Source organism: Drosophila hydei, unplaced genomic scaffold, assembly GCF_003285905.1.
Source record: "Drosophila hydei strain 15085-1641.00,03,60 unplaced genomic scaffold, DhydRS2 tig00000143-arrow-arrow-pilon, whole genome shotgun sequence".
Lineage (NCBI taxonomy): Eukaryota > Metazoa > Arthropoda > Insecta > Diptera > Drosophilidae > Drosophila > Drosophila hydei.
Window position 1 is genome coordinate 20,396 of NW_022045677.1, and position 26,608 is coordinate 47,003.

The 26,608-nt window shown below is 35.5% G+C and overlaps 2 protein-coding genes and 1 pseudogene across 2 annotated transcripts; 2 read left to right on the forward strand and 1 right to left on the reverse strand.

Moving 5' to 3' along the window:
- The first annotated feature begins 3,085 nt into the window (after positions 1-3,085).
- LOC115482915 lies at positions 3,086-15,800 on the forward strand (annotated as a pseudogene).
- An 891-nt stretch (positions 15,801-16,691) lies between these two features.
- Positions 16,692-18,150, forward strand: LOC111596350 (gastrula zinc finger protein XlCGF7.1-like). Its single transcript, XM_023310541.2, has 3 exons — positions 16,692-17,061; positions 17,123-17,773; positions 17,848-18,150. Exons 1-3 carry the CDS (start codon positions 16,847-16,849, stop codon positions 17,948-17,950), a joined length of 969 nt encoding a protein of 322 aa, XP_023166309.1. The 5' UTR covers positions 16,692-16,846; the 3' UTR covers positions 17,951-18,150.
- Positions 18,151-19,310: 1,160 nt separating this feature from the next.
- Positions 19,311-22,700, reverse strand: LOC115482916 (uncharacterized protein KIAA0513-like). The gene is given in 8 exon segments (XM_030223163.1): positions 19,311-19,437; positions 19,496-19,590; positions 19,664-20,075; positions 20,135-21,013; positions 21,082-21,195; positions 21,265-21,328; positions 22,255-22,403; positions 22,406-22,700. Coding segments are annotated over 8 exon segments (1,824 nt in total). The 5' UTR covers positions 22,440-22,700; the 3' UTR covers positions 19,311-19,360.
- Between the last annotated feature and the right edge of the window lie 3,908 nt (positions 22,701-26,608).

Genomic DNA, 26,608 nt, shown 5'->3' on the forward strand with positions numbered 1-26,608 from the left:
TTAGCTAAAATACAACCGCTTGGCTGACTGTAAATCAGCAAAGTACACAACGTGCAAATGGCAAAAAAAAATCTTTTCTACACAAGGAAAATCAAAAAACTTCGCTTTAATGAGGAAGCATCATCCCATCGATAAGAATGCCTCAACTACTGGAAAAATCACAACAATTTCAGTTCGAACAAGATAAACCGGTTATTTTTTCTTTCATCTGCTAAATTTCAAAAAGCTCACGCTACGATTCCCGAGTTGTCGGACAAAGAATGTGCCTTTGTAATTATTATTATGCCCAGATCCCATTGAAAAAGGCAAATCAGGGTATAATAGTTCTCTTAAAATGTATGCAACAGGCAGAAGGAGGCGTGGAAGACAACTTAAAGTATATAAATTCTTGTTCAGTATGACAAGCCGAGTTGATTGAGCCTTGACAATTTGTCTGTCTGTCTGTAAAACAAAAGTTATTGAACAAAATGTTTGGCCAATTGGCAAAAGCACGTGGCAAGCAGCGCCAAGCGTACGCATTTTTCCTATACATGTGCACAAATACGTTCAAATGCGTGCATTATTTTCTAATCGAAGGATCTGAATTGCGATTCAACTGGGCTTGAATTGTCAGATACCACAATAGTTGCAGTGTTGGTAGTATGTGTTGGTTGGTATGGGTTCGATCCCAGGAGGCGAAGGCATGTTTTCATTTGTTTTTGTTTTTTTTTTTTTTTTTTAATTATGAACTGGTAGGCAATGTTGGTTCGAGTTTTGGTGTTGTAATGTTGGGTTTTCTTTATTTTTTAAATACTCGATACAAACTATTGAAAATTTTCAGATGAGACTGGCATCAGAGTATCTCCTTGTCGGGCAAGCCGACTAGAGCTTTCATACTTGTTTTTATTTATGATTTACTTAAGTCGAAGTCGAGCTCAAGTAGAAGTTGAGTTTCAACAAGGCAATTCTTTTATGACAGATTATGAAATGAAGGCCTTTAAGCAGGTAGTCAACACAAGCCAGTTTTAAGTTCAGATTTTTGCTTGTGACTGCACTGGAAGCTACTGAAAGGTAGAAGATTCTTGAAGCCTGCTTTAAGCCTTGGCTTGAAGTAAGCAATGAAATCTGAGTAGATTTTTCTTTGACTTTTTATTAATATAAACATTTTCTTCTTATTTGTGATGGTTTTCAACTTTAAAAAACTTGTCTCAGCTTGGCTAGAAGTATTGATTGATTTCTGGGTTATGAGTATTATATAAAAATATATATATAATTAAATATACCTATATATTTAGCATTGATATAAGAATATTAAGATCTACTTTTCTTTTCATTTTTCTCCTAACCTTAGTCATTTTTCCACCAATTGAAGTAATTCTTTTTATCTAATCAACAGATTATGAACAATCCAACAAGTGCTACTAGTACAACACGTAAACTCCTAATAAAAGTGAAGAGAATGTCTTTTTATAGCTATCCCCAATGAATTGCTAAGCGCCTCTAATGAGATACCAGGCTTTTGTAGGGCACTTGGGGTGGAATAAAGCGTTGTCAAGTATAATTTAATAAATTTATGATGATTACAACAATGAAGCGCAAAGATTGAAAGACTGCAACGTTTCTCCATACATACGTACACCCACAAAAGGCAATCAGATTGTAGGAGTTCTCTAGGAGGGCGTACCACAAGGGCAACAGACAACAGGGGCTTAGCGTTGGGGTTGGTGGAATCTTATACTTATTTGCAATGGCAACGCTCGAGAGTTGAACTCGAGTTACACTCGGAAATGCTCGTTTATGCGAATTAATAATTCAAAATTGCTTTGACACTTAGCAACGGCTTTCCACATGACCCGATGACTAATACAAGAGCCCTTGATGCAAACAAAACCAACAACAAGTCCCATTTTTACAGGCAGCATACACATAAAGAAAGTTTTTCATTTTCGCATTTATGTTCTTTATGTACAGCGAAGCATAACAAAGCAAACACAAAAGCTTACACACACACACGTGCACACAGAGGCATGCTTACGATAAACGAAACTGCTCCCAAAAAATTTGTTTTAACATAAAAACAAACAACACAACATAATGTTGGCGCTCCCAAAAAATTCAAAAACACTCACACACACACAAACTAAAACAAAGATAGAAATCAAGCTATTCGAGAGTGTCGAGCGCCTAGCTAAACATCCGAAAAGGCAATGTACTCTCCCTATATTTCAATGTATTAGTGTTCATTGAAGAATGGGAGAGTGCAAAAAGAGAGCAGAGTGAGCTTAATTTATGTGTATTGCCATAGCGCTCTGCGTGCTTTATTTTAATACACTTATATTTAAAAAGCAACAGTTATGCATTAGAAAAAAGCCAGGGGCGTAGCTAATACAATAAATGTAAGTCCGCAGCCGAACTTTTTAAGAAATCGAATTTACTTATTTATAAAACTATTAGTATTATATAATAAACTAACAAAATTATCAAAAATGCATTTGGAAAACTGACGTGATATCTCAAATATTTTTATTTTGATAATTTTTAACATTAATATATATTATTATCATTAAACACTTAATATATATAAAAAATATATACATATACTTAAATTTTGCATTAGTAAAATGTTTTCAGTTTTCCGCTGCAGCGCTCCTGCAATTTACCCTTCAACGCAGCTGTCTGGCCACTGTCTGCAGACAGTCAGTCACGATGCATAACACAGGAACAGAATGAGAGAGAGAGAGAGAGAGAGAGAGAGAGAGAGAGAGAGAGAGGCAGACTGCGAGAGGCGTTCGCTGCGCTACCAAAAGCAATAACAACTGCCAACAGAACACCAATTTCGGATGACGCCTGCAAAGCGCCCACCCACTAGCCGCCCAATATGAAGAAGCTTTTTGTTTTGGCCGTTTTTGTTTTTGTTATTTTTCTTGTTGCTGTCAAAAGCGTTCAACAGCTGGCTGTACGCGAATACTCGTATCTTATATAGCTTTCGGTACACTTGTATGTGTGTTGACAGAGAGACGAGCATTGCAAGTGTGAGTGTTGAGCAGCGCAGTAACTGAAGACCCCGCTAGCGACGCTGCTGTCGATGTCGATGTCGGTTTGGCCACCACATTTTGTGGTTCAGTTGGTGATCTTTCGCCGAGAGCGCAACACGCAGCACGCAACGAGAAACGAGTAACAAACAGTTAGCTGTGTTTTATAAGTGTGTGTGCGTTTGCATTACATTGTATTCTCGTTACGGCAAATATTGGAATAACAAATTACCTATAAGAAAGGCAAAATTAAAAAAAAAGAAACTTTAAATAAGTGCAGGTTTCTGAAGCGAATAATTAAAAGCAAATACACATAAGTACCTAAATAGTGTTTTATGCATTACTGAAAATATAATTATTCGAATTCTTACGTACCCCGTCCACTATCCACGTGAGCAACAAATAGCAAACGCAATCAAAATACGTGAATAAATACACATTTATATTTATAAAAAACTCACGATTCCTAATAACTGCTTGAATACGTAAAGCAAGAAGAAACGAAAAGAAAAGAGCGCCAAAAAATGTCGAAAAACAACGGTAAAAATGAAAAATACGAAAATCAATTTCCACAACCGGCTAAGAAGCAAACCTTCTCGGAAATGATCTACGATCCACGCGATGGTAGTATTTTTGGCCGCACTAGCAAAAGTTGGGGTAAGTTAATTAATATATATATTCAAAACGAATAAAATAAATACAAAATAAAAATTAAGACACTTGGAGTTCAATTAAAGTGCAGCGCCCTCTCTCGTCACAAGCACTTGACTAAATCTAAAAGCTAAGCTTTGCGTGGAGTTCTTGTAAGGGACCCAGAGCAAATCGCTCTTCTTCTGTTCTCCTTTTGTACTCAGTTCATTTATGGTGTCAAAGCCTAGCCTTAACCCACTCTCTTGTCAGTTCACTCTCTCACACTTTATTATGGGATTACGTAGATTTGCCCTACGTTAATCGAATGCCAAGTCACAAAGAAGAAAAGGCGAAAGAACAAAATGAGTAAAATGTTTATATTTACATATGCTGTACATATATGCATGTAAGCGTGAAAGTATGTGTACATGCAATTCGGTCATTTGAAAATGAGTGCAAATAAAATATATGACTCGCTTATCAGCTACTTCTGTTCGCTCCCTCAATCACTCTCTCTGTCTCTCTCTTCCTCTCTCCATGTAGTTATGTGAGCACATGAAATGCAAAACAAGCTTTAGATGTCATTGCCACATGTAGAATCTTTTATGAGCAGATAAAACTCGAAACTAGATAAAATATATAGACATATATATTATATATGTGCCAGACAAGTTAATTAAAATTAAAAACTATAATATATTATAGATGTAGACGCACACGTACACACGATTTCTTAATGTTTTGCGGTTTTTACTATGAATCTATTCCTCCATTTCTAATGACGTAAATAAGTTATAATAATAAATTTTAACCATTAAAAAAATATATACTTCTTTGTATATACAAACGATAAAAAAATATTATCACAATTTTATATATATTATTTTATTTATTTCTCTTATTTTATTATTATTATTATTTGTAAATCAAATTAAATGGAAAGAAAATTCAGATTGGGAATTTGTATAAAATCATGTAAAATGATATTTGCTTTAATATTACTCATATAAAAAATATTTCATGTTGCCTCTGTGCATGATTCATAATTGATAAAAAAATTAAATGTATGCATTTGAATTATCATAGAAAATAAAATTTTTTTGTGGCCAATTAAATATAAACACATATCAAATATAATTCTGGATAACTACATTTTGCTGACCTGTGAAATTTTCTTCTTTATTCTGAGCTTCACAGTTCAAAGACCAAAACAAAATCAAATTTCATAATTAATGACGTATGAAAGGTTTATTTAAAAAATAGTCTTAAAAACTAAAATTACAAATGCCATATAGCTTTATATACATATACATATTCTTATATATTTATTATATATAATTATATATCTATTGCTATTTGTGCTCACGAAAGCAAAACAAAAATGTTGGCTTCTGAAACAAAAAAAACGAAGATAAAAACTGTAATGTCAGTAGGAACACGGACTCACGTATCCAACTATATAGTGAATAAAAAATAGAGAGAAATATAAATAGAGAGAGCTAAAACAAATATGATATATAGCGCGCCTCATTATCTATTTAATGTTGTACTTGAATATTTCATATCATCACATTTTGTTATTGTAAAAGTTCTGTAAGCTAATTCAAGGTTTCCCAATCTCTCTCTCTCTCTCTCTCTCTTTCTCTCACTTCCTCTCTTTCTGCATATAAAATAAACTATATAAATATATATAGCACTCTCTATCTTTAAAGAAAGCACACACGAATTTCCCAGCCGAAAAGCAGCTATAAAAGTATAGAAAAATATACAAAAATTGAAATGTAAAAAAATATATATAATATACAAATTATATAAAATTTGTATATGTGAAAAGTATATAAAATATTATATAAAATATGTAATTTTACTTATATATTTTAGATGATTTATGTATATTTTATTTACATTTGAACTTAATATATTTCTCTTTATATATTATCTTTTATATTAATTCAAATAATTCGATTGTATATTTAAATTATTTATTGCCTTTGTGCGCTTATTTATTTATGAATTTAGTTACCAATCATATATTCAAATTATTTATTTATTCACGAATTTAGTTCGTAATACCCGTAATGCCTCAAAGGTTTTTAACTGATATTAGCACTAAATGTGCTTTGAATTTGTTTGATTTACTCAATTGATAAACCTGATTAGGAGCTCAATAAATGATATGTGGCAAGAGCTAATGATCGCCATTATTAAGGCTTAACTGTTAGTAGTAGTGGTAGTTTTGACATGCCAAATGCTAAACTTGGCCTAGCCCTTACCGAAAAAACCCTTTGCTACCGACACACCTGTCTGTGGCATATCTCTATGTATCATGACCTGCACATTTTCCACTCGTACTGCTCACTCTGCCTGTCCTTCGATTTTCTCTATCATTAAATCTATTTAATGGCTTCAATTCCAGTTCTTTTTTCGCCAAGTACAAAAATAATAATTATTAACATGTGTCCGAGTCGAGTCCATTAAATAATTGACATTCTGACTCAAGGCTAGGCCAGAATACTAAAATCTAAATTGATTACAAACTAAAATCGATATATGTTTATATGGTGTTAAGCTATAGTGTAAAGTAGAGCCAGAAGAGCTTTAAAAGGGAGTTGTCCAATATCCGAGGATTTGTGTTTCATTACAGGCATCTGAAAATCTTTAGCTCTTGCGATATTAACACACTATTAAATCATCGATTACTATCGATAGTAAGGAAATGAGATAAGTCATGGAATAAGTTTCGGGTATAAAAACTTAAGACAAATAAATATATATATTTTTCTTATAGGTAAGTTATTATAAAACAAGTTCTAAAGGGAATTCTAGTTATATACATATATGAATAAATATAGTGGAAGACAAGTATAACTCTATATATAGATATACAGACGATTTCAATCTAGATTACTTATATTATAATTTTTTAAATGTTTATAATATTAAATTAATAATAAAAATAATAAATAATAATTAATAAAAAACTAATAACAACGAATTCTTACAATCTTTTACATTTAACAAAAATTAAAATTTGTAAATTAACAAAAATTTGTTTTAGCACTTGCTTTCCAGCACATAAACTTAATTCAAAATCCCCATTGTTTTCATAGAATTCGTATTACATAACAAACGGATGGAAGACAAACAAACAAAAAAGAGGAAAATTCACTAATCTATAGAAAACATCGACACTATCTATCTATATGTATGCCATGATTGGAACAAAATGTTGATGAAAGAATCAAATTAACAAATGCTATAATTTTGTATTTTGTTTTTTTTTTTTTTTTATTTTGTTTCTTTAAGCCTTGTGATATATGATATAAAACCGGTTCAACGGCTTTTTTAAATTGCTGGAAATGCTTTCATTACAAATGCTGCTGCCAGCTTTTATTTTTTTTTTTGTATATTTTTTAGTTTACTCTTTTGTGAAGAAATATATTGGGTATATAGGTTTTATGTAATGTTTGTTTAAATTTAGGTAGAAATATAAGAAATACATTAGTATTTCTATATTGTAAAACAGTTTTTACATATTAAAACATAAAATGAATTGATGCATGGAAACAAGCTGAGCTTATAAAATAAACAATTAATGATCTTATTCACAAAATTTAGAAATTACAAATATAGCTTATATCTTATATTTAGTTAATTATATTTAAATAATTTACCTATAGTTTAAGACTTAGAGTTGGAAGTTGGAAGCAACAAATAATTATTAATTTAAAAAAAAATTAATAAACTTATACATATATAAGAAAAACAAACTTTAGTTGCTTTAGTTTCCTAAAAATTAAATTTTTTAATTAAATTTACTTAATTTTATGCTGCTAGTGAGTAGCATGAAGTCGTTCACATTCAACTGCAATATTTTTAATATACATATATTTTTTTTAATTAGTTGGCATTTTTTTAGAAGTTTATGCTGCATTTTTCTTCATTTTTTTTAGTTGCTTCTTTTTTAAATTTTTTCAACCATTTTTTAGTGTTGGTTTCATTTCAATTTGTTGCATTTGCAACGGCAACAAAAGCAACCACAACAACAACAGCAGCAACCACATCAACAAGAACAGTTGGCAACACCTGTATGTCAATTCAAGTTCTGGCCAAAACCAGTTTTATCAGCTAATTGCTGCATCGCGGTCTCGAGGGTCACTACATTGCCCTTCGGTCCCCTTAATTTGATTTTAAGCCCCACCTACAACCCGCGCCCGCGCCGCTTAGACGACAGCTCATTTAGATGTTGTGAGATGCAACACACACACACACACGCACACATTGCATGCAACATACACACACTCTGTGCGTGTTCCCGACCCAGTTAATACACGACTTATCGCTTTGATTGCTTCCTGTCCAATTAATGCACAGGAAAAATCGCTGAGTGTTGTTAGCTTTTTGTTGTATCTCATAGCCTTCAAATAATACAAGCTATAAAAAAGTTAGAACTGGTTAAATTTTGGTTCAGTTCTATGGCAAAGACGAACCTAAATAATATTTAATATATGTGAGCTAAAAAAAATATATATTATTAAAAATATACAAAAGTGAAAAAATGTATAATTAAAAAAATATGTATATATATCAATTAAAAGAAAATATATATATAAATATATATTAAAAAATATATATATATAAATATAAATTTATATCACCAAATATCTATATACAACAAGATATATATATATATAAATAGATATGTCTATGTCTGTTTATATATATATATTTTTTTTAAATTTTTTTTATATTAATTACATACAAATATATTTATATATTTATTATTTTATTATAAATTTGTTACAATTACAACTTATATATATATCTAATTTTTTATATATTTTATTATAAATTTGTTACAATTACAACTTATATATATTTCTAATTCTAATACATTAAACTACATTAAATAAGATGCCATAAGCAAATACCATTCAATCTAATTAAAAGCCCCCTAGCTATAAAAACTTTCATTGCACTTTACAAACTTGAGTCAAAATCAAATTCAAATGCAAAGAATGTTTACTCTTAAACGTTTTACTAACAGCATCGAAAAAAACTTTAACGAATTCGAAAACAAAAGCAACAAAAGTTGCCCAAAAACTTGGCCAATTAATTGTTCGGTGCCCAGTTAGACATGTTGACAAACGCTTAGCCAATCAAGCGAAAAGTGGGCGACGGGATAATATGTGAAATTAATTCGCCTAAGTATGCTATAGGCAGATACATATACGCCACTATATAGACAGACAGGGAGAGGGGGGAGAGAGAGGGGGGTGGTTAGTCCTGCAAGTACTTTGAAATGAAAACAGACGCTGATGACGCATGGACAAAGGGTGTGCCTTGGCTAAGCACACGAAGGATTTGGCCAGGCCAAGCGCATGAGGTGGAAATTGTGGGAAATCGGGGCTTGGGGCAGGAGTTTTGCCAGTGTGGAGACCATAACAAAATAGGCGCCAATGCGACGCGCGCTATTTGGAACGCCTTGAGGGAGGCCCTAAGAACATTTGTGCCCCAAACCTCGATTGAATTGGCGCATAAATGTTTGTCTATCATGAACGAGCGAAAGAGAGAGAGAGAGAGAGAGAGAGAGGTGGCTGCTCTAATGAGTATAATGATGACATACGCACAGCAGTTGGGGCATAAGAACTGAGCGGTAGTAACTGTTGCTTGCCTGCAGTGCGCTGCCCCTGCTCGCGCCTCATTACTCCGCAACTTGAGAGTCATCGTGCCCCAGGCACATAAATCAAGAATATTCAAGTGAGTCGCATTCGAGTGAGGAACGAACGAAGAGGAAACACTCAACGCTTGCCTCTACACATGCAAACGAAAGCCAATTGGGTCTGGAGCAAGGTACCTGAGTGCTGAAGCTAAGCCTATTTAATAAGCAAATGCTAAATGTAATACAATTAGAAAGGGTTTTGTGTAAGAGACTTGCTTTTATTAATAGAAAATAACACTAATTGGCAGGCGCTGCAAGACTCGATGTCTATAAACTTACAGATGAACATAGCTATACTGACTTAACTCTTAGTTCGGATAGATATAGTAATATATACTTATTGGATTCTGTCATGCCTCCTTCAGTAGGTTCAGACTACTAAAATACTAAACTATATACAAATCTATTTCGCTTCGCTATATATATAATAATTTACTAATTAGCCTCAAGTTTGTCAAGCTTCATTAGGTACTTTACTCCAACTGCACTAACCGATTCAAATCTAAATCGAATCGAATATGAATATTTATATATATATATATATATTCATACATATATACATATAGCAACTACCACTAGGTAAACAAGTTCGTAGCGCAAACACAATTCCCACATTTATCTAGTCGATGGGGCTAAACAACTGGGAGTCCCACGACAAATGGTGTGAAATCGCGCAACTAGCTAAAGGTAACATAAAAACAGCACAGCAACAACAATGTAGGACAGGTACAGTATGCACTTTAGATAAAGAACAGCTGTCAAGCATAAGTTTGGATGGATTAAACTAAAATTAAGCAAAGTTCAGAGATTCCTCAACAATTCCTTCCTCTATTTCTAAAGCTGTATGCTTTACTGAGCTTCCACTGTATTTAGCTTTTTGAGCCATATGTGCGTTCGCGGTCAGCTGAATTATTAACTTTATTTGGCCTTTGTCGAGGCGCTCAGATGTCGAGCAACTGGACATGCAAACGTGTCAAAGTGAGGTGAGGTGTGGGAGTCTATCGAGAGGTGGGCGAGGGGTCTTAAGGCTTGGCTGTTGGCGGTTGGCGGTTGGAGGTGCTCAACTGTTGTATATAGGTCACGGGCTCTTTAAGTTTGTTTACCGCTTCGTCAGGCCAGCGCAGCTTGAGTGTTATTATTAAAACTCGGCGTCTGGTTGCACATAATACACACAACCCCTATACAAAGCCCGCGCCCCTACCGTTACCTAACCCAACTTCCTTTGTTCGAGTTGGTCATTGCATTTGAGCCATAAACAAGGTTCCAGATGAATCGTGTTTACTGCTACGAACTCAACTGTACTTAGTCGACTTTTTATGTAAACGCCAAGCAAATTTCCATAGGAAGAGCGGGAGGGGTTCAAGCGGGTCAAGCCCTACATGTGCCACACGCACTTTTAATGTGACTTATGCTAATGCAAACTGTATTCAACTGGTTTGCTTTTCCAGTTTATCCAAAAGAAAAGAAAATCCATTTCCAAATACATTTAGAGAGATTAACGAGATCATTGGCTATATAAAGCGTGATGTTAGCTTAAGAATATTTGTGTTATTTTGAAGTGTTTATGTTTTGTATGTGGTATAGAAATGACTATATGAAATAGGACAGTTTTGGAGATATAACTATATATATAATAATAATAATATAGATCTAATATTTGCTCTATTTTATACATGTATATATGGTCTTCCTTGACTGTGATCTATCTGAAGTCTGGCACCTTTGAAGGTTATTATTTGGGATCTTTAAATATTTATGTTCAACTTATGATGTATCACCCACCTTTCTCTATATGAGCATAATATATAATTTAGTTTCTAATTCATACAGCATTTATCTATAAAAATTCATTCCAGCTCAATTCAAAATTGATTTTCACAAATATAAAATTCAGTTTTGCCTATGTATCAGTTTGAGAGTCTGTTTATTTCAGTTCCTATAGCAATAATAATTATGTTTGCTCTGCTTTTCAATTTACATTCGCATGCGTCAAATATCGCATATAGAACAGCTTTTTGGCTCGGTTCTATAATGCCACTCATTTGGCAGATCGCCTTGAAATATATTTCATTCGACACATCTCTCGCTCTGACGCGCGCGCTCTCTCTCTCTCTCTCTCTCTCTCTGGCTGTGTCAAGTACGAAAATAGATGCCCAACATAAACTGAACGAGAAGCAGTAAAAGTCGAAAAGTCTTGAAATTATGAGGAACAGCAAAGAGTTCAGCTACCCTAATTCAAATTGAGATCTAGAAGCAGAACAATAATAAAAATTCATTTTTCTTAGTGTATTTTTTATAACTTGAGCCAAGAGCAGTTCACATAGTTCTCTAGCTATAGGCCGACTGAAGATTTAAAGATATAGAATCCCAAATTCACTAGTATAAACTATATATCTTAACTTCTATACATGTGTATTACTATATATAGAAGAATTTCACTAATTGTTGAATCCTTATCGAATTCTAATTATATTCTTTATAGTATATAGTTTGTCCAATGCTAACCTTTTAAACCAGTTCAAACTCCACAGGGACCCAATGCCAATGGCCCGGAAAACTAATTGAGTGCAAAGTAATTTCGTTTGGAGGCAATTTTTTATGTAAATGTCAGCGGAAAATGGGGAAATTGGGGAAAACTAGCACAAAATCAGAAATGACAAACATTTAATGTGCTTTGATCACCCAGGGAGCTCGAACTAACTTCATAACAGAGTGATCCAAATCAAGGCTAGATAAAGACCAATTTACCTTGGAACATATATCGCATATATACATATATACATCGTGTGCATATCGCTACATATATCACATGTACAGCTTGGCTATCCATCATATTGAACTAAGTAATTGTTCGAGTCATATGCAAGTTGCTTGAAGTAAATTTATCGATTACAGTCGCAGACAAGGGAAAAGTATTTATATCTTATAGAGTGTGTGTGGCTATCTGGGTGTGCGGGTGTGCGTGTGTGTGTGCATGTAATTTAACATTGGTGAAGACATAAGAATGTTGGCTGGCTTCTAATCGCAGTACATACGCCTTGATATTGGTAACGCACGCGCTGCAGGCGCCCACCTCGACGCCTGCTGGACGGACAGACAAAGTGTGTGAGAGAGAGAGAGGGAGAGCGAGTGAGAGACAGACAGACAGACAGACAGTCAGAATGAGTGACTGGCGTCATAGCCCAGCGGTGCTGGCGTCTGGGCCAACTGCCAACCCCGTGTGGTCATTGCCAACTTATTTCCTTGTACTTGAAAGCAATTCATTTTTCTCTTTTTCACTTTGGGTCCGCTTGGTAACAGCAGACGATGCAGACTGGTAGACTAACAGACACCCTCACTTCGGCTATGCACACGGCTTGGCACTGTGAGTAAATTACCAAAGTTATCATCAAATTGCAGTCTTCGGCTATGCTAAATTACGATATTTATCGATTTCCGCTAAATATTGAAAACCAACTAGAAGTTAACATCAAGATTGTCTAGTGTATATACATAGAAAGAGAAGATATCTCTGCCAGTATTCCTAAAAAATTTAATAAAAATCGATACTTATCGATTTCAATAATAGATTTCAATATATCAATAACTGAACTAAGTGCGAATCAAACTGCCTAAATAATATGCATGCAGATGAACGTGATAAAAGCATTTTGTTTGGGAGAATCGATATATATCGATAATAGCAAGTCTCTATAATTAATCAAAAGAAATTCAATTAAGTTTAATACATACAAATCATAATACAGAATCTCTCGCATAGTTAGATAAAATCGATTAATATCGGTACGCTGGTTATCGATAGGTTAAACTAAACTGTACAGTTCGTACAAAGTAGATGATACCCATTATACCCTGTAAGAATAGTGAGTATACAAATTTAATGAAGCAGACCATAGCTAAACAACTTAGCTATCTAATATGGAAAGTCGTTTGCCGACATTGATTACTTATTGATAGATGTTTTTTCGATTTTTCACTCAACGTTTTTTTGTTTTTCTTCTCTGAATAATAGTTTTTGCTGCCTGCTGTACTCGACATCGACATAGACATTGTATTCGATATTCATTCATACGATTAATTTGGGAATTCGAAACGCGAGTCTCGCTTTTTAGGTTGTTGTCGACGCTGCGTTATTCATGCAGTTGGCAAAGGGGCTGCGGCTAGGCCGGGGATTGGGGCTACGGCTGGGGCTGGGGCTGGGCATCCATTCAATGCGATTGTAACAACGAGCAAAAACTGGATACTAGCTGACGAGTCGTCAATGCTATTGACATTGAAATAATCGTAAACACAATCGAATAAGACCTATATATATATATATATAACTACCTCTAAATCATCATATATTGTGTATATAACTATGTATGTATATATGTATGTACACGCCATTTCAGTGGTCAATAGTTGGTTCCATTTGTTGTTCTTCTTCCTTTCTGTTTGTTGTTTTTATTGTAATTACTGCATTGGCTGCGGTTTCTATCCGTTTTCAATCGAGCCACAGCAGGAACGTAACGCCCTTGTGTAAAGAATAATACAGCTATAACAACAACAATGGCAACAAAGGTACAACCAATTTGCATAAGTATAGATCGATTATTCAGCCCATTGTTATCGATTTTGATTTCAATTTTAAATAATTGGTACAAATATTTGGCTTCTAAATTCGTTTTAAAAATATAAACTATAGATTTTATATTCTTATTCGAATATCGTTATCGATCAAGATTGTTATCGATTAAAAAAATATTCATTATTCATAAAGATCGCTCACTTAATTAAATGTTGTTATCGATTATTGAAAAGCGTCAATAATCGATAATAATAGTGTTAAATTTGAATAAAACATAAACTATCGTCTATCGATTATCGATTTATCTTCGATTTGTGATCAATTTCTATATTTTTTAAAGACAATTGAATTAATTTTGTGGATTTCTTTGACTCATTTCAGGTCAACTTTTCCTGTTCTATTTGATCTTTTATATCATCCTTGCCATATTGTTTACCATATGCATGCAGGGCCTGCTGGCCTCTGTGGACAACCACCAGCCCAAATGGCAGCTGGAGGAATCTCTGATTGGCACCAATCCCGGCCTGGGCTTTCGACCACTGAGCGAACAGACCGAACGTGGCTCTGTGATTGAGTACGATAGAAAGAAGACAGCAGAGGGCGAATATTGGATTAGCTTGGTAGATGATTCCTAAAGGGTGAGTGAAAGCTTCCACTTTTGAAATGGTTATGGATATCAATATATTTATTCTTGCTCAACATAGATTATAATCATACTGAGGGTCGTCAGATGAAGCACTGCGATTTCAAGCAGACCCACAATCCGAACGATGTTTGCGTCGTCAATACGGAGAGCTTCGGACCCTGCTCATCGGCGAATGGCTATGGCTATAAATCGGCCGAACCCTGCATCTTTCTGAAGCTGAACAAGATTTTTGGCTGGGTGCCACAGTGCTATGATACGGCCATCAATGGCATGCCCTCTGATCTTGTAAATGTCATCAATAATACGGCTACTGAGGAGGTAAAGCTCTATCTATAAATAAGGTTATACTCGAGAGCTTGCAAAGACTGATTGAATGACTGATCAATTGAAGGACTGATGGAAAGAATTGTTGGATATAATATGATTGAATTGACTGAGGGATTGATAGACAGATTGATTAAACGAATTATAGACAGATTGACAAAGCGATTGAATGAGTGAATCATTGACTGGAACAATGAATCAATGACAGATGGATTCTTTAACTAAATGATTGACAGACTGATCAGCTTAGAGATAAGCTGATGGATAGACTGATTAGCTCGGTACGATGATAATGATAATGATTAGAGATAGAGTGAGAAGAGATTGACTGACTGATAGACATTGATTGATTAGAATAAATAATTGGCCAGCAGACTGATCGAACTGATTGATTGACAAGCAATGTAAAAAAGATTGACAGACCTTTGATAGCTAAAAATACAATCGAAACTCGTCTAAATTTTCACAGCGTCAACAAATCTGGGTCTCATGCCACGGACACTTTGGCAAGGATAAGGAGCATTTCGAGAACATCAGCTATTACCCCAGCCAAGGCTTTCCCATCTACTACTATCCCTATCTGAATCAGCCCGGCTACTTGAGTCCCATTGTTGCTGTGCAATTCAAGGCTCCGCCAAGGGCACAATGTTGGATGTGGAATGTAGGGCATGGGCTAAGAATATCATCTACAGCGGTAGCTTACGCGATCGCATGGGCTCGGTTACCTTCCAGATATTGGTTGACTAAGCCAAGCAGGAGATGAAGAACTTGTGTGATTGCTGTAAAAAAAACTTAGTGAAGAAATTCGAGACCAACTAAAAGAACAACATGAACAGAAAGTTAATTTTTTTTAGCGCGTTCAAATCTTAAATGTATTGTATATATTTATATGAAGAGGAAAGAAAAAAGAAATAATATCAACGTTCGTAAATAACAAAGCAAAATTTAAGTAAAAATATAAAAAAAAAAATATATAAAAAATATAAAAATATATTCACAAAAGTTTAAACCGAACACCCGTAATTGTTGTTAAATATAGCTTCCGGCTTTTCTTTGTTTTTGCTAATAAGTTAATCATTAAATTAATATTTAATTTATAATTGTGTAAATTCATGTGAAACATATATTATTAATTTGTCAGTTGTATTTAGTTTATATTTTCATAGTTGTTATTATTATTGCCTTTCATCGAAATTCTTCATAGAAAATTTTATTTTCTAAATACACAAAAGAAAACATTATAAAACAGTTTTTCCTAATAATTATAAACAAATGTCCGCGCATCCAATTAGATGTATTAAAAAGTATTGCAAAAATATATGTATATATAAATACATATATTATCTAGTGCAATTTTTAGTAATAGCAATGTAAACAATAACAAAGGCAAATTCCAGGCAAATATATTTTTGTTTATAATTTTTAAGCTTTGTTTTTGAGATTTATAGCAATGGAAAATTGTTTAGTAAATTAATTTTTGTTGCATTAATGAATAAATTTAATAAACAAAATAAAATTGTATTTTTGTGGAAACAACAAAAACGAAGCCAAAATATTCCATATTTTCCGAGTTGAGCATTTTTCAATTTTTAAATTGGCGCCAAAAACAAATTTATCACTGTGGCAGCACTGTTGACATGCAGCGAGAGCATATATGCTGTGGCGCTCTCGTTTTGGACAATATATCGAACAAATAAAATTAATCGATATATCTTCGATACACAATATATATATAATACTGGTACTGCTAACTTGTCTCAGAACAGCTGTGTGCACATCACAATTGTGCTGACAGTTTGTCGATATATCGAACAAAAAAAATTCATCGGAATTTCTTGTTCAGCTTTTAGCTGTTTACCCTAAGAAAATTGCAATAAAATTGATCAAATCTTATTGAAACGACAAGTGAAGGTTGTGCAGGTTACATTCGTAGCTGTTAAAAGATGGCACAAACGATAGATGTGGCGTGCGTCAAGGAGGAGCACTGCGAGGCCATTTGCAATATGTTCAAGAATCAGGATTGGCAATTGACGATGCGACACAGAGATTTGGGCCTGGTCAAGATCGAGCAGGACATGAGCTTTGTGTGGCAAAGCAGCGCCAATGCCAACATGGATGGCAAACAACGGCAAGCAGCAGAGAAGCAAACACTCAAAAAGTGCGACAATTTTGTAACGAAGTTAATTTGATCTTGTCAATAATTTGTATACCCTAAATAGATTTCAGAATGGCAGCGATAAGCCCTTTAAGTGCGCCCACTGTCCCAAGGATTTTGCAACCAGCAGCAATCTTAAGGTGCATCTCACGCGCACACACTCCGGAGATCGCGAGCGGCCCTTTCTCTGTCCCACCTGTCCAAAGTCCTTTGCGACCAATGATAATCTGCAGAAGCACATACGCAGGCATTCAAGCGAAAGGACACTCAATTGCCCACACTGCCCAAAGCTGTTTGCCACCAAAGATAATCTGCAGAAGCACATACGCCGACACTCCAGCGAAAGGACACTCATTTGCCCGCATTGTCCAAAGGCGTTTGCCACCAACGACAATTTGCAGAAGCACATACGTCGCCATTCGAGTGAACGGACACTCAACTGTCCACACTGCCCGAAGGCGTTTGCAACGAACGACAATCTGCAGCGACATATACGCGGACACACGGGCGAGCGACCCTTCAAGTGTCCCTATTGCCCGAAACCCTTTGCCCAAAATCGAGATCTCAAAGCGCACATTTTGGAGCACACGGGCGAGAAGCCCTACAAGTGCCCACACTGCCCCAAGGCGTGCGTACGCAGCGAGGGCTTGAAGAAGCATATACTGCGGCTGCACAAAGACATCGAACCGGAGACGACGCAGACAACAGCCAAACAGTGCGTGGATCGTAGATATATAATATATCAAATGAAATAACTCCATGTCTATATATATAAATATATCTTCATAGTTGGCAAACGGACAAGACTTTTGCTGCGGACGCGAGTGGACGCGTTTTCATGTACAAATACGATCTGACTAAGCAAACGCGCATGCCCACAGGCGAGGCGTAAAAGCCCAATCGAATCTTGCCCCACAAATCGGAGCTACAACTATTTGAACCGAGAACTATTGCCAGGAGCAAACGAAAAACCTCAACGCCAGCATAGAAAATGGGAGAAACCAGAGCGCAAACTTGGCAAAACTAATATAAAAACTAAACATTAACTATGTAGCTTTTATAGCCAGCGAGATCTAAGGCGAAGAACAATTATTGAAGACATAATTTGATATGAATTCATTTTGTGTATATATATAATGTATATGTAGTATATATATATATATATTTACTTTAACTATATTATGGGCTCATGCAATAGTTTCCTTCTTTTATTTGGCAAAAATAAAATGCATTTATATGCTAAACATTGTGGAAAATTTATGTTATATTATTGTAGCGCATGAGTTGAACTTTATTTTAAGCAAACACTTTTGGTGAACGAATCAAGTTAACTGCAAGCTAACTCCTGGCTCAAATCTCTATTAATAATTATTTTTTAAAAATGTTAAACTAGAAATTAATTTTGTTTCATTAGAGTAAGAACAACTGCATAATACTTAAACAAAAACAAAAAAACAACTTAATGTTTTTCTATTTGATGTGGAGATAAAAGATTTCCACATTGTCACGATCATCTGAAGAAGTGGGTCAAAACTATACCAATAATGACTCTTGATAAATGTAGCTCTGGGGTCTATAAATGACACAGCTGCTTCTGATTCAAATACCACAAATTGTTCTACTTATGAAATTTGGGAACACACACTCTATTCGTGATTTCAGCCCGGTGCACATGCAGCCTGGAAAACAGTCTATCTCTCAGATTCTTCATTATTTTTCCCCTCTATTTGGTTCAGAATGACAGCGAAAGAGCTTCGGCGAGAGAATCCCTCTATCCCAGGAATATATTAAGATAAGTAAAAATTGGTGAAATTATTAAACTTTATTAGTAGGTTTTATTAAATGGGAATTATTGTACCTATATTACAGATATTACAGAATATTTCTTTAGTTCATTATTTGTTGTCTCTTGTGAATTTTGGATTATTATTTGTTATTCTTTATCTTTTATTTTATTTTGCAAAACTTAGTTTTCTTTATCGTTTGATATAGTATAAAGTAATCACAAAATATTATTATCACAATTTGCGGATATAAATATTGTATTCTTTTCATATTTGCTAATTTAGTTTTCATATTTTATGTATACATATATTATATATGCTATTCATTCAATTTCCAATAGTTCAACAATGCGAGTAAAAATGTTTAACTACTTCAAGATTAGTTTTAGTTTAAGTCAAAAATTTAAATTTAGTTGAGACGAAATTTGAAACGTTTTTTTATAGTTTATAGTCGAAAAATAAGTGCTGGTAGGGTATTAAACAAGTTGGGATTTCGTTTTGGGTTAGGCAAACACTTGTTAAGTATGTTGAGCGCCCCACAGTTCCGTCTCATGATACATTCGGTAAATATTGTCCCTGATTAGCTTGGTTTTGTCTGAAATATCGATATGGTATGTTATTTGTTGGGATTCATATCCGTATAACACACTCACCCTTCGATAGGTTGAGCGCAACAACATGTTTCTTCAAAAAGTCCATGCAGACATCCTGACTGGTGCCCAGGCTGTGCATGTTACACGTAAAGGCACTGAAAGAGTGAAAGAATTTAGTTCAAAAGTCCCTGGTTCTATGAGCGCAGGCTGAGCTAACAAATATCGCACCTCAATTGCCGAAATGCAATATCCTCTTGCTCCTTGGCGGATTGGGGCTGGTCCAAGCTGCATTTGCTGGACTTGCGTTTGACTGCCGCAGCCGGCGCTACCTGATGCGAGGAGCTGGAGGAGGAATCAGCTCCATGTTTGCGAGCAGGCGTAACTGCTGTAGCCGTTGTCGTTGTCGTTGCCGCAACCGCAGCATCCACAACAACTGTGGCATCTTCTGCTTCTTGACGCTGCTGCTGTTTGGCCTGCTTGCGTTGCTGCCGGCGCAACTGCACGCTAAGCCGATGTTCACGCTCGGCCTGCATGGAATCGTGGAATATGGCGTTCCAGAAACGTGGTTGCTGCCAAAGTGGCTGCTGGCGCAGCGATATGAAAAAATACTCGCGATAAGGATCGCAGCCAGGAACTTCAACTGCACAAAACAAAGAAAGAGAGCATTAGAGTTGCCTGATATCGAAGTTGCAAATATACCTTCATGATAGAACAAGAAACAGAGATTCATAAGCACGGCTGCTGGCGCATAATCCTCGCATTCGCCGCATTCGAACAACGCCAAAGCGAAATATTGAGCAAGTGCATTGAATGTCAACGTTTCCATTCGTTTCGATTTGTTGCGCTGCTCGCTAAGAAACCGAGTGAACCACAGCCTGCCCATCTCCAAGCGCAGGAGCACGCCAAACTCTGACTTCAGTTCCAGATTAACAGCTGCCGAGTTATTGAAGAGCAACTGAGTGAAATGCTTCATGAACTCCTTGACAGGCTCCTCGCCAGCACGACAATCCAAACTTATAGAGGAGGCCCATGATGGAACAGAGTTCTGCGATTCGGACCGTATGAAGTTGCGCCAATCGCTGGACTCCATGCTCGGACTGGCCTGCAGCTGATCGGGCTCATCTCGCAGACTGGTTAATGTGCTGCTGTTCGAGGTGCGGCTGCGTGCAGGCAAACGAATGGAGCTGACCTCGCCCCAGGGTTGGCGTGCGATTAGGCCTGCGCCTCCGCCTGTGCCGCATTCCGTGGGCGGCTGCACATCGATTTGTGGAGTCGCGGCCGTGGCAGTAGCCTCTAACAGCTCACTTATACGCTGCATATCCTTTTGCATGTCCAGCTCGCTGCGACGAGCGCCCGCTATGGGTCGATGGCGTTCATAGCCACCCGAGTGACGAGACTCAAATTCAAGGGAATTCGAATGCGTCGTGCTGCTCACCTCATGTGAACGCGCAGCCGTTTGCTCTGGTAGCGAAACGGAGCTGCTGTCATCGCTGCTGCTGCCGCTGCTCGAAGAAGAAGGAGAACTGGAGCGCTGTTTGTTGTTGGCATGTCGTGAGCGAGAGTACTCCAAGCGAGGCCCTACAAATGATGTATACAAATTATACTTTGTTTCTTAAACAATATTATTACAGTTAGACTTGGCTTACGCGGCGCCGAATTCGGCTGTCTGTATCGGCTCGAGATGATTTCCTCATGCGCACGACGCGCTTTAACGCGACGTCCCTCGAAATCGATCTTCGTATAATCAATTGTCTCATCAACTGTAAAATTGATTAGAAAACTTGTTAAGAATTTTCGACTTACACTTTTCGAACATTTGCTAAACTTACATTTGGGCAAGTCCTCTTCATCATCGCAATAGTCTGAATCGCTGCTGCTGCTGCTCAAAGTTAACTGTAAATGGGGAAAATGGCCGCATTTAGTAAATAAAGTTGCCACCCTATAAGAAATTTGTTATTGCCAATTGATAATAAAAATCAAGGTAATAAAAAAATATACATAATTAAAATATAGCTAGTACTTAACTAAAATAATAAACAAATTATAAGTACAAATTTTAGGCCACCAATTTTCTCTTTTTTTCATTTAGGTTGCAAGTGCCCAGCCCTGCGCTCCCCCTTGCTTAACGCTTATTGGTTGTAAACAATACAAACAATTACCGAAATGCGTTAAATTACAGAGACAACACTTACACAAGTGAGAAGTGCACAAATACAAAAAGCAATCAATCAGACTTAGACAGCGTTTTAAACAAAAGTAAAATGTATGCAGTTATCCCTTTGGCCTTGGATGAGCGAATGTAGTTGGCAAGTCTCAAGGAAGTCGACTAAATTGATTGCTTTTGGCACTTGCCGCTGCAGCACCAGCAACAAGGTATGTGTGGTGTGAAAGAGATAGAGATACATAGCAAACGACCGAGCGACATAATCCGTAATTAACAGCTCAGCAACGAAAAGGAGATAGCAACAACTGTGCCATTTACTTTTAACTCGTTTATGCTGAAGCGTCGAGCACGCAATTTAATTAATTTCAAAGCGACAGAGCAGCCAATGCTGCGCAGCGCTGTCAGTATAGAGTCAAGTACACTGAAAACAGCTGAGGCCAACCCCCAACTGCAGCTGGTACTGCTGCTACTCGCAGCAGCACAGCAGCTACCCCAACAATAATATCCGGGCCAAGTGAAGGTCAAACGAATGCAGCAGCAAAAACAAAAACCTATCAAAATGTCTGTTGATATTGTTTTTGTTTTGATTTTTTTTTTGTGTATAGCTGCCACCCACATAGACAGCATGGGAGCGCTTTCATTATCAAGGCCTTACCTTATTTGAAATGCCATTGAGCAGCTCGTTGCTGTTGCCCAACACTGTCAAAAATTTAGACTTCAGTGCCCCGATGCTCGGCGTCCGTTCCATAAATAATTTAATTTTCGATCTTTCACCGGCAAATGCAGCCGGCGGTGTGCCCGTGTGGGCGTGCGAGTGGGCGGTGGCTTAGCATCGACCATTGTTGTCACGTTTAGCTAGTTGTTCTCTCTAATAGTTGTTGTTCTTGTTGTTATTTAGTCTATTTTTAGCCGTCATTTAAAAAGCGTTTTGCGTCTCGTTTGACGCTGACCGCTGACGTTGACGTCGACTGCGACGGCGACTGAGACTGCGACTGCGGCTTCAAGTATCGATTTTTCGTATATAGCACAAAGCAATTCGTCTCGACATAGCCCTAAGCAGCAGCTCTTCTTCGTCTTCATCTTCTGCTTCAGCTTTGCTGTGTTTTGTCAAGTTTTTTTTTTTAATCTTGCTGCGACAGGAAATAATCTTTGCAGTTGGTTTTAGTTACATCTCTGCAGCTGTTGGGCATTTAAAGATTTTTTAAAAATTAAATGCTTTATCTCCTTTGTCATGTATTGCAAGTTTTCTCTTTTCTTTAATTGCAGATTTATTTTGTATATTTTATATTTATTTTGTATATATACGCAGATAATTAACTTTATTATTACTTTTATTATTATTATTTTAAATTATTTCCAGTTATTTTCCTGATTTATGTATTTCTTAAAGCTTTTCAATTTTATTTTAAATATATTAAAATTATTTTTATCCTATTTACTATAAATTTTACTATTTTGAATATATTATTAATTATATATTTCATTAAGTTTAATTTTCAAATTCTTACCTTTTTTAATTTTTTATTTAATTATTTTATTTTTTTTAGAAATCTAATTAAAAAATTTTTTTTAATTACTATTTTGTAATCACTTAAGACATGTGTGAATATTTAATTATTTATAAAATATTTCAATTATTTATAACAATTATTATTTTATTTTAAAAATAATTATTTTTATTATCTTTTTCTGAAGGCATTTTTATTTATTTTATATTCATATATAAACTACTTAAATAATTATTTCCCACGGCATATTCATTTTCATTTCCCATCCCATTTTCCGTTTCATTTACACCTATGTGTTTTACTCTATAGAAACTCACTTAGTATATTAAATTGAATTTGTTATTGTCTATGAGCATTACGCAAATGAAATTATGCGCACGGGACACGATTAAAGGCACAATTTCAATTACAACACTCACACTTATAAGCATATACGTATATATTCATATGTATACATATAAATACATACACACATATATCTTTAACTACTTTAATATTACACTAAAGCGAACATTTAACTGTTTTTTCTCCTTTTTTTATTTGCTCAGTGGTAGGGGAGCGTGCGTTGTTCTAGGGTGCCGTGAAAATCGTTAAGTTCGCCACACGCGTTTCACTTGCTTTTCCTGCAACGCGCGCTGCGCAAATGCAGCCGAAAAATTGGTTTTTCGCTTTAAGAATATCCGCGTGTGAATAGCGACATTTCTCGCATGCGAGATAAACATTTCTAAAAAGCTTCCATAAAGCTTTCACGCGGCCAACAACGACAACAACACTAACAACAGCCGGCATTTTGTTTGTTTACGAACAGCTGCGACAAGCCGAACGCAGCACACACGATGTCTGGCTCGGCTGCCAAAAACAGCTGTAAAACGTTCTACCGAGCATCGATTTAAAGACGCAGTCAGCGTCGACGCAAAGCGCCGACACCAGCAGCGGGCAAGGTCGAGTCCAAGTCAATGTGATGGTGATGAAGGTGGTCGCTGCCACCACAGGCAGATGGAGAGAGAGAGAGAGAGAGAGAGAGAGAAGCAGAAGCAAAGGCAAAGGCAAAGCTAGAGGTACGGTCAGAGGCGCAGGCAGAGGCGTAGGCAGAGACGCTGACACAGGCAGAGGCCAAGGCGTTTGTAGGAGTGAAGAGTGCAGACTTATCAAAAAATGCGTGCTTGCAATTATTGGGCTTCGGCCTTTGTCTGCTTCTGCTTCGCCTTCGACTTGAGCTCTGTGGTAAATCCGTTTTGCATGTCAATTACTGTTAGCTCAATTTGCACTTATTACCGCTCTCACACACACTTAATATATATATGTGAACATTATTAATTTCTGTGAATGCATCTATATTTGATTGACATTACGCATACCACATGTTGCGCCCACTCAATTAAGATCCTGTCGCGAGCCGCTAATAATAATGAACATAATTCGCAGTAGCATTGCTTTTCGTAATTTTATAAATAAATGTTATTTGTACACACAAACAACGGTTAATTGCGTGTGGTGTTGTTGTTTTCTTTATTTTTGATTTGTGTTCGCTCTGCCGGCAGGTGGCGCCTTAGAAGCGTGCTACAATATTATTTATAGCAAAGAAAATTCCTTAAATTTTCAACTTGTTGCGCTCTTCCCTCAATTTCTAAGTAATAAAAACGAACAATATAAAAAATATAAAACATAAGCAAAAGCGAAGTCAAGGTCAGGCCAGGCCCTAGGGGTTCATATTTATTTTTTATTTGTTTATCAATTAAGTTTACCTATAATTCATATTTAAGCTAATCGGTTTTTTATTAGGGAGAAGATATATTTATTATGGGAAATTTGTTAAAAAATTAAATCAAACAAACGCCGATAACATAATTTATTCCTGAAAATCTATTTTGTGCCTTAAAAACTAATCCCCATCAGAAAATTAGTACATTAGGGATTAATCTTATAATCTAATTATTAATTAATAATTATATATTTATAATACATATTACATGTACAATTGAAATTACAGAAATTTCACACAAAATAAAGGAAGCAATTCAGGCCCAAAATAAAACAATTTGAATCCATAAATTATCTAATTTTGATGCAAAAGAAAATGCAGCCAACACAATGTTGAACAACAGAAGGGAAAATGGAAAATGAGACAAAATTTACTCAGAAACGGTGAACACAGGCGGGAGATAAGCGAGTCCAAATGCTATACGTATGCTGCGTAGTATTTATAAAATAAAGAGAAGACAAAGACACAGATGATGGAGACACATTGAGTAAGAAAATTATTGCGGCGACAACGTCTCTGAAACTGGGAAAATCTTGTTTAGATAGCGAATAGACAAATCAGTTTGTTGGGAGACGATCGCCGAACGAGACCGTAGCAAAAAAAAAGATATATATAAAAATACTATTTCATGTCGAGCGGATACACATAGTACTATATATATATATAGTATATATATATATATTTATATATATGTATATATATATAATATATTATATAAGGCTAACATCTAGCAAAATTTTTTGAGTGCGGCGCGACGTGGCAAGTAAATTCGTATTATGTAAGTGAAATGAGCCCAAAAAATGAAAAAAAACAACAAATCAAAAGTTCAACAATAAATATAGCTAATAAACCCAAGATATATACATATATATATGTAGAATATATATATTTAAAAAATAAAAGAGGAAAGAAGAGCAGACAAAAAAGTGCGTGCTATAATAAACACAACTAAATTTAAACTCAAACGGATCGATAAACTCTTTGGCTAAAAGTTCAAAACTTTCAAGATTTTCAACAAATAATAACAATTTATGCAAGCGAATTGAATTTTCCTATTTTATCTTTAATTCAAACAGAAAAAAACCAAGCAAAAAAAGTTTAAATCAAATTGTGCAAAATAAACGAAAAAAATCTTTTTTTTTTTGGCAAAGAAATTGAAGTGTTTAAAATAGTTTTGTGCGCACGTTCAAGTGTGTGTCTAAGTGTGTGTGCGTCTCTCGCTGTGTGTGTTAGCTGGCTCCCAGGGCAGCTGCCACTAGCAGCCACCAACCGAGCGGCAGGGGAAGCAGGTGGCAAATGCGTTGGTCAAGATACAAATGCAAGACAAATAAAAGATGCAAATGCATTGAAACTGAATTATAAAAAAATACTTAAATTTAAAAATATATATTCATAAAAATAAATATATTAATGAATATCAAATTGATATAAATATAGAATGTATTCATAAATCTTTGCCTTATACCATTTAAGCGAGTAAAGTTAAAAATAAAACTGCTTCAAGTCTATGGTCTGTTGAAAATGAAACAATTAAAATATAGAGTATACAATAATGAATAACCTTAATGAATATGAATAGTAGAAAAGCTGAGTTCATAGAATTACATAGAACTAGCTTAAAGCACTTATGTGGAATTGTAATCACCTGTAAGCGTAAAGATTCATGGAAATGTAATATATTTAATGTTAAAAATCGATTTGGAAATTTCTTTTTCCAGAAGTCAAGTAAAGCGAATACA